The 12570-nt window shown below is 37.2% G+C and overlaps 1 protein-coding gene across 1 annotated transcript in view; it reads right to left on the reverse strand.

Annotated features, from left to right (window-relative positions):
• iqgap2 (IQ motif containing GTPase activating protein 2) overlaps positions 1–8147 on the reverse strand; it is a 46010-nt gene extending 37863 nt beyond the window's left edge. The window contains exons 1-2 of the mRNA XM_053653713.1: positions 7865–8147; positions 2338–2437 (exon numbers count right to left, since the gene is read on the reverse strand). Of these exons, the coding sequence (XP_053509688.1) occupies positions 2338–2437; positions 7865–7910 (146 nt within the window). The 5' untranslated portion in view covers positions 7911–8147. The remainder of the gene's footprint in view (positions 1–2337; positions 2438–7864) is intronic.
• Positions 8148–12570: the final 4423 nt, after the last annotated feature.

Here is a 12570-nt window from a genome sequence, read left to right on the forward strand (position 1 = left end):
TAAAGTCAGGTGATATGTCAAACCTGAATAAACGTTTGATTAAACATGGAATTCATTTCTGTCAGTAAAACTGCAGCATTTTTGAGTACATGAACAGCAGCACTGCTTTGTCACCCCCAGAGACTGGAGAATCTGGGCCAAGCACACCACAGCCAAACACAGAAACAAACCGTTTACAAATCAGTTTTCTGACTTTTGCAAGAGAATTTTAGTTACTATTACATTCATATTGGATTCAGCAGTTAGCACCAAAACTAGCATTTATTAGCTATTTATTTGGTTAGCGTATTGAACCGAATCCATACATACTCATTAAAATGGGGCCTGTTAACCACAATGTGATTTCTAGGGCCAGTCTTTTCAAGCTAAAAGAAAAGGCAAACTATCATTGACATACCAGTCAAAAGTTTAGACACACTCATTCTTTATTTTTATTATATTTTTCCCACATTTTAGAATAATAATAAAGTCATCAAAACTCTGGAATAACACAAATGGAACTATGGGAATTATGTTGTGATAAAAAAAATCCCAAAAAATTAAATAAATCTTCAAAGTAGACCCCTTTTTTGCCTAGAATTTCCAGAAATGTATTCTTGGCATTTTCTCAACCAATTTCTTGAGGAATCCCCCTCAGATGCTTTTTAAACAGTATTAAAGGAGGTCCCACCTATGCTGGACACTTATTGGCTGCTTTTCAAAATATTTTTCTCCAGGTCGTCCATTAAAAAAAAAAGAAATGTAAATAAAATGTTAGTTTTCTATACTGGTAGTGTGTATATACAGTGCCCTCCACTAAGATCTAATGATCTTTTGTAAAAAAAAAAAAAAAAAAAAAACACACACACACACACACACAAAGATTCACAAAAATACTCTGCTCTCATGGTTATCAAACAATTTCAAAACACAGGTTTATCAAAAAAATAATTTGTTTAATATAGGTGTGCAACAATTATTGGCACCCTTTTAGTCAATACTTTGTGCTACCTCCCTTTGCCAAGATCACAGCTCTGAGTCTTCTCCTATAATGCCTGATGAGGTTCGAGAATACATGGGAAGGGATCTGAGACCATTCCTCCATACAGACTCTCTCCAGATCCTTCACATTTCGAGGTCCATGCTGGTGGACTCTCCTCTTCAGTTCACCCCACATGTTTTCTATGGGTTGCAAGTCAGGGGACTGGGATGGCCATGGCAGGACCTTGATTTTGTGGTCAGTAAAGCATGTTTGTGTTGAGTTTGATGTATGTTTTGGATCATTGTCCTGCTGGAAGATCCAACCACAGCCCATTTTAAGCTTTCTGGCAGAGGCAGTCAGGTTTCATTTAATATCTGTTGATATTTGATAAAGTCCATGATGCCATGTGTCCTAACAAAATGTCCAGGTCCTCTGGCAAAAAACCGGCCCCAAAATATTAAAGCTCCACCACCATATTTAACTGTGGGCCTGAGGTACTTTTCCATTTGGCTACCTCTCACTGTGCACCAAAACCACCTCTGGTGTTTATTGTCAAAAAGCTCTATTTTGGTTTCATCTGACCATAGAACCCGATCCCATTTTAAGTTCCAGGAGTGTCTGGCAACCTGAAGACACTTGAGTTTGTTTTTGGATGAGAGTACAGGCTCTTATCAACCAGGCGTTTCCACCCACAGAACTGTCGCTCATATATATATGTGTTTCATGTTTTTTGCACCATTCTGCATAAACTCTAGAGACAGATGGGTGTGAAAATCCCAGGAGATCAGCAGTTTCTGAAATACTCAAACCTACCCATCTGGCACCAACAACCATGCCACAGTTAAAGTCACAGAGATAACACTTTTTCTACATTTTGATGTTTGATGTGAACAACAACTGAAGCTCTTGACCTGTATCTACATGCATTTTTGTGTTGTGCTGCTGCCACATGCATAAATTGTACAGGTGGTGGACAGTGAATGTATACACACATGCATACACACCACAATTACATGGTATATCAGCAGTATAGGCATTGTGATCAACAATGTGTACATTAATGTCTAGTTTATTCATTCTCACAATTATCACAAGTATCATTTTAGTTTGCACCACCTTTTGTCCTCTGTATTGAAAATGTTCAACCACCACCCAGCCCTAGTCATCACACTTTAAAGTGAACATAAAACATGTACACTAAAACATGGTACAATAAGATAATGTCATTCAGCCATACAAATTACTTTTGAATACAGAGCTGTGGTGTCACGATGTGTCCATAAACCTCACAAATGAAAGCAGAGCAATCTGATAAAGAGACCTGCGAAAACTGATAAAGACACCTGACAATTCTAAAGCCTAAAGTGTAAACTTACTGCTTGGCCTCCTCTAGGTGACAGAGATATTCATAGGCAATGTTTTGCCGTCTTCGTTCATCCATTTGCTCTGCCGAGAGCCTCTCATCATCCACAATGGCTGTAACAAACAAAGGAGAATTAACAATTAGACAAAAAACAACCAACAAAGAAACCTTGGAGGCCCATCTTGGATTTGCACATATCAATTCTCTACCAGCAAGTGAACACGACAATTTCCTCATTAGGTTTATTTAGATAACTATACCAAAATAAACATTCTTGATCCTTATACCTTGAGTCATTTTCAATGTAAGTACTAAACAAATGCACTGAATTATGCCTGGCTCTTCTGAGGAACATGGTATCAAGGTTCATGTTCTTAAAGGGGTGATGACTAAAGAGTCTGAAGTTATGAAACACAGTAAAGCTGCTTCAAGTGATTTCTGACAAGATATCATTCCCTTTCCACTGTCTTGTGTTGCTAAATGCTTTTACTTCTGGGTGACTGCTGTAAACACTCATCTAAACTAGCCATTTGGGCAGACTAACCTAAGAAAGCTAATAAGCATTTTTATGGAATCTCAGCTTTGTTTAAAACTGTGTGTAATCTTATGGAGCCTGGGTGGAGTTCCTGCCTGACACTTACGGATGGACTTATCAAGATCAGTCGTATCACTGCCACAAGCATAGACACTGCCTTTGATTCTCAAAGCCTGTGATTACAGACAGCATGCTCGCTTTGAAACTACACCTGCTGCCAAAGAAATAACTGATGTGCTCTGTCTGTAATAACGGATGACAAAGTGGGGCTACAGTTTGACTTTTGGCTTCCTCTGTCTGTAGATGTGACTCTAGGAAATGTGACTGAAGGATGTTTTGTAATATTTATTAATCTATTAAGACCATCACATATTAAAACCACTTATACCACAGCCTGGTCAGAAGGTGTTAATTAATTTTCTATAAAAGCAGCTCTGACAGTAGTTCGGCTGTCACAGGATTATATTAAAGCAGCCGTTCTAATGCATTATTGATTATATAGTTATGACTTACACAGGGACTAGTATGGAAGACACCAGGGATGTAATCTGGCCTGGGCATTCGGGGGTGTAGCCCTGAAGATTTTTTCTTTAGCCCAGAGTAATTCTCCACTTAGAGTGGCTTTTCTATCTTCAGTGAACGGTGTGTTGTATTTTATCTTCAGTGAATGGAGGCAAGACCAATTAGAAAGGGTTTACAGGAAAACATGTGGAAATACTTGTGTCTTATTGGCTGACAGGTCTCAATTCTGCCAACCCCTAGCTTACACAGTCGGTCAGTGTGAGGGAAAAATTTATATGCTCCGATATTTATTTATATATAGAACAAAAAAAGGTACTGAAAGTTTTTTCCCCCATCTGATTAATCATTAATCGAAAAAATAAATCATCCAATGAATCAGTTATAAAAATAATCGCCAGTTGCAGCCCTTCATGTCACACAAACAAATTTAAAACTGTTTGTAATTGCTGATCTGATAGTTTTCTGTGAGACATTTACTTAGCAGTTTTGGAAGGAGTCACCAGTGTCAGCACTTTAGAGGAAAAGCTGTTCCTTTAAGTTTTTATGCAAAGGCTGGTAATAAAAAGAGAATGACAGTTTATAGCTGCTATAACATAAGAGATATGTAACTATAAGTAAAATGTAAAAAACAAAACAAACCATATAAACAGAAAAACAATTATAACATTGTTTAATTAATAAATCAATCATTGTTAGCACTGGCAAATTTCTATGGTATGAGATGTTTGTCATTTGCTGTTATTGAAAAAATAATCTTCAAGATTGCAATTGCATCACGCTACCCTAGCGTTTATTATTCGGTTGAATATGGTATTATTTTCCTTACATGGTATTCATGATATCAGCAAGGTAGTGATGTCATAACATGACTGAGATGAGACTAATGTGGCTATTAACTAAAAACAAATACATATAAGTTATAACAGAGTCATCAAACTCTGACCCTGAGAGACAACTGAATTACAGTTGTGTTTTCTCTAATCTAACACATCATGTGTTTGGATCCAACCCACTAACTGATTTAATATAGTGAATTCAGTGCATGTGATGGTGACCCATATGACAATGACAACGACAGAAATGATCTTAAAGCATGTCACCATCCCGCTACTGACACTTGCACATTGCACAACTTTTACTGTGGGCATGTCAAGATAGAATCAGTATTGAGTATCACTGATAAAAATTGTTTGGTACATCATTAATATAAACATAACATCTAGTAAATATTGTGCATGAAAACAGTTTATTGTGTATCATGTATTAGCATGTGACATGTGCCATGGGCTGACTGATTCATCATTATCACTGTGCCAGAAAATGAGCACACAGAATGCAGCCAGCACAGCACCAACTGTTTTCCCAATCTCCACTCACCTAAAAAAAATACATTCTAATGACACAATCACGTGTTTGCCTTTGTTTTTGGAAATGAGTGCCTCGTCGTGATTAACAGCCTGGCAAACTTTTAGCTCAGACATACATGCTGTGACTTGCCAACTGATCTCCAGTGGGCCTCATCACGCAGCCATTTCTTTAAGCTTCCATCTACTCATGGCCACCTCACTGCTAAGAAAAAGGATCACTAAAAACATTACATTACACCCTATGTGGGAGTAAATGATCAACAAGAATGAAGGGCTGCACCCTGTATTTGAATCTAGATCATGAGTTTTGTTATCTCATTTAATGAAATATAATTAGTTACATTATGGGCTGGTGAGCTTTGTTAAAATTAAGGATAATTTACTAATGTTAGGCACTGGTATTAACTGACTTTTGTGCATTTAATTACAAGCTTATTTAGCCATTAAAAGTTTCCCTTAATGTGACTATGCTTTATTCAGAGAGTTAGGCAAATTTTTTGAAGTAATTTAGGATTATAATGTACAGTGTGAAAGATAACCCGTGTAAGAATCACAGAAAAAAAATCAATGTCTCTCTATAAGCAATAGATAATACAATATTAAGATACCATAGGCTGTGAATAAAGGATAGGTCGTTATTGTGATATCTAAAAGCTACATACTACACTGGACTGGTGTCCCATCTAGACTGTAGGTGTCCCATCTAGCATTAAAAAGTGCTCCTGAATGCTCTGAAAAGCAAGGCTCAATGACTTATTGAGGTTGGTCTACTGATCACTTTCTGAGACACTGATGGTAGAGATTGCATTTCTGGCAGAAAGTAGCTGAGACTAGATGCTTTAAAACTCAAAAATAAAACAAATACCCCCCTTCCTTCATTGCTCCTGCCAAAGCCACGCCCCCCAAAACACATGATCCATTTTATTTTGCTCTTGTTTCCAGAACCGGACGCAGCCACATTGACTGGAGTTGTGGCTTAAAAATCACACACACACACACACACACACACACACACACACACAAACACACACAAACAACACACACACACCCACACACACCCCAAAACACCCCCTCTCGGGGATGTCTTTAACAGGATGTGACACAATCAATGGTTTGCCACACGCTGTGTTGCACATACAGTCCAAATACACAACACTAGCACAAGATATGTCAGTTAATTCTATTTGATTCTGTAAGAAACTGGACTGGGAGCCTTTTGGGTTTACTTGAAGATGCAAGTTCATATGTATAATATAGGTGAAGATTCTGTTTTCCAAATGAAGACATCTGAATGAGCACTGAGAAAATTCTAGAATGTGACTAGCCAAATTCAGGGGTGGGCAAATCAAAAATTCATTTGCTAGCCCACCATGCAAGTGGAATGTTCTGGTAGCCCAGAAACTCAATTAATTAGGCTAATGTACATGATTATTATCCTTTTATAACAATGTTTCTAACACATCACTGTGTTTGCACCTTTAACAAAAAGTCAGCAAGTCACATGAGTCAGATGCTGCAAGGTGACTGCTACTTACGACAGAAGAGTTACTTGACAGTACTTTGCACTGAGCTTTATACACGTCTGATGTGTGTAGTGCAGCAAGTGGTGGGATTCTGACCAAGAAGCTCATGCTATAGATACAGCATTGATGTAACTTAAACATACACTATATGGCCAAAAGTATGTGGATGCCTGACCATGACCCCCATATGTGGGCCTTCCAAAAACTATTGTCACTAAGTTGGAGGCACATGATGGTATAGAATGTCTTTGAATGTTGTGTATTATATTAACTAAGATGCACAAATCTGTTCCAGCATGACAATGCCCTTGTGCACAAATAAAGACACAGTTTGCCAAGGTTGGAGCAGAAGAACTTGATTGGACCTAGCCTTGACCTCATATAGCATAGCTAGATACCATTGTTGAACATATTGGTCCCCCAGAAAGCTAAAACTAATAGGCTGGACACAGAATCTGGGTCTATTTTTTGTCCATCCCTGAACTGAAACACAAAATTTCAAATGTCATTTCACCACTTTATTTTAACCCCATTTTAAAGCCCAGGACTCACTCGGGTCCAGACTTACATTCCTCTCTCCCTCACAACTGCATACCTTTCATATTAGTTTCACTGTACTGAATTATTCAGAGGGATTCCTGAATAACATGCTTTAAGAATAACTGAATAATAAACCAGGACGTCATTGGGTTAAGAGGTGGACACGATGGACTGCTCAACAGCAGTTGTGGGTTTTGTGTAAAGCAAACATGGTGGGAGTGAGTAGGATAAGATTGGCGAGCAAAACTCCAAACTTACATTTGACCTAGTGGCGCAGGTTTGGGTTAATATTAAACCAGCAAAGCAACCTCCACAGACTGCCAAAATGATTGAGAAACCGGGTTTTATCCGAATTCAACGTGAACCCGAACATATTTCAAATGGCACGGTCTAAATCTAAACATATATAACATGTATTTCTGACCCAATGCAAAGTATTACTGTGGTGTGTCCATTTGAAAAGATTCTCACTATCATGACACACCCAGTGTTGGACAACTGACAGCACTAAAAACTCTCACGTATACTTACTTACTTGGAAGTCTTTTAGAGCCTTTAATTCTTTGATGTCGTGTGCTTTAACAACTGCCAAAGCTAATGTTTAACAAGAGAAAGTGCTTGCAAGCCCTTCCTTTAACTAATCTCTATTCAAATTGTCAGTACAGTGACTAAATGCCTTAGGATTTGATTTGAGTCACTGCCTTGGATTGTTTTGCCTCATAGTCACTGTAGTGTAACACTTGGTTGAATGATAGATCAATAAATAAAACAAGTGACTAAACAAACAAACAAACAAACAAACAAATGCTTGAGAAGATAAGAGTATGTTGTTACATTAGGACAGCAAAATGGACACACAGTGCATGACAGGTTAGCTACCTGTAACTTTATTACAACTTTGTTACAACAAGTGTTTGGAGTGTTACAGTATAACCAGTGCTGGTGAGTTTTATCCTGCAACCTCTCTCATCTCCGACGTCCTTGTGTCATGTATAAAATAACAAGTCACGCATGAAAGGAAATGAAAATTATGAAATAAAGTTGCGTACTTACATCCATAGCGTGGTCTGTGTGAAGTGGCGCCGTCTTCATAGTACATCCTGTCACCGTGCCCTCGTCCGGTTACACTCCCAACATCAACTGCGCTTCCTTTCACACTTTTATTTATTTATTTACTCTCAGACCTTGCTGAATAACGACTTTGAAAGAAAGTATGTCCAGACTCTGTTTAAAAGTAGTGTCCTGTCATGTCTTCGGTCTGGTGTGAAACAGTTCTCCCATCGCGCGCGCAGTTGCCGTCACTAACAGTTCTCTTTACTGACAGTTTGCTCATAGAGCCTCTGAAAGAGCGCAGAGTGTCGCGAGCGCCACCTGGCGGTAAAAGGCGGGAAAGATGCAAAGGCACGTCACGTGACACATGAACTGTTGAGAAATTAAAGTGCACCTATAATGGTTTTTAAACGTGCTTCGTTTAGTTTTAAAGGTCGCATACAATAGGTTTACACGCATCCGAGGTCACAAAACACTTTAATTTTCCCATAATTTACATTGCAGCATTGCCTTTTTTCACAATCGACTCGTTCAAGAATCCAAGCTCCTCCTTTCATTTCAGAGAGCCTACTCTGCTGTGATTGGTCAGATGTCCCAGTTTGTTGTGATTGGTCTACCGCGTACAGCACGTGCATGAAAGGAATAGCCCACTACCATATCCAAGATTACCATATACATAATAATGTCAGTTTTAAAGAAGACCTATTTGAGCCCAAGTCCGATAATGATGCATCGGAAGATAAACCCGACCCACCATCGCAAGCACGAGGAGAACAGGGTGTTTCTGAGTGGTAGGTTAATATGTAGTTTGGCAAAAGTGAGTTAACCGGTTAGCAGAGGCTAACAGTTAACAGGCTAACATCTGTGCACTGGCTGTACACATATACAACACAAAACCACACATTTGGAACACTCGGTAGAAAAGATATGCATAAATAATTTGTCATACTTACTGGTTGAGATCCAGAGGCGCAAGATGGTCCAAATAAAGTGGGTACGGCCCCATCTTTAATGAATAATTGTTTTGTAAATCCCGCGTTGATTTGAGCAGCAGTCATCAGTGAAATGACGGGAACACAATTGAAGGACGGAGTTGAACTGCTGTGGTATCGTTTTAAAAATTAATTCTAACCACAGACGCTTTACGTCCTCATCCTTTGAGAGTCCATGCAAAGTGGTTTTGCTTTTGCAGTGCAGAAAACAACATCTTCTAGACATGAACCTAGCACTTTCTGGACGCAACCTCAACTGTAGTGTTTGAGGGTGGGTCAAAGTACATGTTGTTCGCAAGCAGACAATGAAGACCAGAGGTGGGTGTTTTTTTTTTGCTACAAACCTACATAGGTTTGTACAGGAAGTAAGTCTGGAATTACTGACGACTCGTTTCAGCTGTTCAGAATCGGTTCTTTCTTTTGATAGTCAATCACTCCATTTGTCATGTTCTTTGATTTTTGAAACTTTGCAGACTTTTTACATTCACAAACAGCTATATACATGAAAGGTAATATTTGAAAAACCATAATAAGTGCAATTTAAAATATACAGTAACTATATGGTTGAATGTGGAATATATCTCGACGAGATATCTTTTGTTTCTTTAAAGGTGCAATATAATTTTTTTCCCTTACTAATAATATGAACAGAGCTGGATTTTGTGTGTTTATATTGTTATATAGTGAGCTTGAAAGTGATGTCATGACAGTCCTTCCTAAAGCTACCTCTGGCTCAACTCCTGCTTTGGGATCATGGGTGGGAAAAGGGGGACCTGCTCAAAGAGTAAAAAATCATTTAAATAGCCACCATCTTAACCATTAGAGATCTAATCTTGACCAATTTCGAGAATTCTTACATAATGCACCTTTAATTAACCTGGATACACTACCATTAAAAAAAAACCTTTAAGTTCCATCGTTGGCCATTAAGGACCACTGTATGCTTAAATTGGATTAAATAATAAATTGTTTAATTAGAGTAACACTTTAAAGATATTTTCACCAAGCTGAAAGATAACTATTAAATGTACAAAAGATTAACCATCCCAGCAACAAGGAAAGGTAGCCTACAATATAATACTATTATATTACTAATTTTTGCTTCAAATCAGAAATTAAATCAGCTTTCATGTTTTACATAATTCAAATTATGTAAATGATAATGTTCAGTGAATAAGAAAGCCTATTTTACTCTAACTACCTCATCAGGCAATGATTTATTGGGGAAATTTTACTGGGGCACTTCAAAATTTTACTGGGGGTCATGCCCCAGTAAAAAGGATCTAGTGACACCCTTGGTCTTTCAAATATCAGTTATAATTGCTGATTCCATCCACAAAGGTTGACTGGGAGGTGACCTTACCAGGAAATAAAGCATAAAAGTAACAGTTTAAAAATAAACAACATTTTGTTTAAATAAAGGAACATGTGCTGGATGTCCTACAAATGAATAGTGCTTACATATCAGGAAGTCAAAGAGAAAGAGGAAATATAAAGACGGAAACAGGGCTGTGTTAAATAGTAGAGATAATGATGAATGAAGTGATGACAACTGTGAGCCACAGAGTGGTCTATGTAATGCAACAGTTATGGTTCAGCAATGTTGAAATGTACAACCCCAATTCCAAAAAAGTTGGGATGCTGTGTAAAATGCAAATAAATGTGAATAAAAACAGAATTCCATGATTTGCAAATCTCATTAACCCATATGTTATTCACAATAGAACATAGAAAACATATCAAATGTTTAAACTGAGTAAATTTACCATTTTAAGGAAAAAAATAAGGTAATTTTGAACTTGTTGGCCGCAACATTAAAGGGCGGCTGTGGCTCAGGTGGTAGAATGGGTTGTCCACTAATCGTAGGGTTGGCGGTTCGATTCCCGGCCCACATGACTCCACATACCGATGCATCCTTGGGCAAGACACTGAACCCCAAGTTGCTCCTGCTACCATTGGTGTGTGTGTGTGAATGAGTGAATGAGACACAGTGTAAAGCGCTTTGGATAAAAGCATAGATAAGTGCAGACCATTTACCAACATGTCTCAAAAAAGTCGGCATGGGGCAACAAAAGGCTGGAAAAGTAAGTGTTACTAAAAAGAAACAACTGTAGGAACATTTTGTAACTAATTAGGTTAATTGGCAACAGGTCAGTAAAATGATTGGTAACATGATTATAAGTATCTTAGAGGATTATGAGTATCTTAGAAGCAGAGTCTCTCTGGCGGTTTATATTGTTGTGCAGACTAAACCTATAGTAAATGTTAAAAAAAAAAAAAGTTATTGTAGAATTATAGAATATAATGTCCTTTTTTGCTTTTAACCAAATACCTTGTGGAATCCAAACTTCTGCACTTAACTGTAGGTGAAATTTATTATCTTTTTTTCTCTCTCTCAAAGACACAAAATCATTTCAACACATATCTTTATTACCTCCACAAAAGTATTTTCAGTATTTTCATGTTCACAAATTATACATCACAACTTTCATGAAACACAGAGCAGTGTAACATTCTTTTGTTTACTCCAAAAAATAATTTTCTGATTGTCCCTCAGCAAGGGGACATAAGAACTCAAAACTGAGCACAAAGACAGACTATTTCATACGTACATGCAAGGTTGTCTGCGATGTCAGATGGTTGAGAGGATTTTTTATTTTTGCTGTAGTTTGATTTAAGATGAAAATGTTGCATCTTCCTCCATCTGTGTCCACAAATAGGCTACTTACTGTATACACACGCTCACTGCATCGTACATTATACAACTTTGTTTTACAGACAAATACAAACACATTCATAAGCAGTGCAGACAAACATGACCTGACACACACAACAATCTTCTATAACATTATTATGCATAATTATAAACACTGCTTCATTAAAATTGGTCTAAATTAATTAGTTAGCTACAGTTGTTTTTTTTTTTGTTGTTTTTTGTATTAGAAACCTCTGCTTCAGAGACTGCATAGCTCTGCTGAGAGTGAAGCAGCAGTAAGTCACTTTGGTTTGCCAGAGGCCTAATCAAAAATAGTATAGGACACTTTGTATTATTATTATTATTATTATTATTATTATTATTATTATTATTATTTGACAAGAGAATGGCTTAGAATCATTGCAAAATATAAATTAAAAAAATAGACTAATGTCTTTACCAAATTTTAAAACAGTAGTGTCAACAATTACAATGTAGTAATGACAGACACCAATCATATATAGCAACACACAGTATCCTTGTGAGGAAAATAATGGCCTGTGGAGGCCATATTACATAATGATGATTCAATATCCAAAAAAAATAGGCTGTAGGTAGTTTGACTCTTTTTACCACAAGTGAAATAAATTATCGAATTAGAGCAACAATAATTACTTCCAATCTGGTATATTTTGAAATTGACTTGATAATGACTTCCAATCTATAGTCCATGGTTATATTTACAATAATATCCTTGGATCCTTTTATTTTATTAAGGTAAGTAGTATTTGTATAATCGTGCATGAGTGTACAGTAAAAACACCTTTAACAAACTAATAATAAACATCATGAACTCATGTTGGTTTAGACTCACCAGACTCTTTACCTGTTAAAGAAAAACTTTCTAAAGCTCAGGGTCACCAAAACCTGTGCTGTCAATGACACCTAGGTGTTATAAAATGAAAATCAAATCTTACTGAAGCACAGTGTTGTGTCATTAAAGGGTTTATTGTGGATATTGA

This window comes from Ictalurus furcatus, chromosome 22 (assembly GCF_023375685.1).
Source record: "Ictalurus furcatus strain D&B chromosome 22, Billie_1.0, whole genome shotgun sequence".
Lineage (NCBI taxonomy): Eukaryota > Metazoa > Chordata > Actinopteri > Siluriformes > Ictaluridae > Ictalurus > Ictalurus furcatus.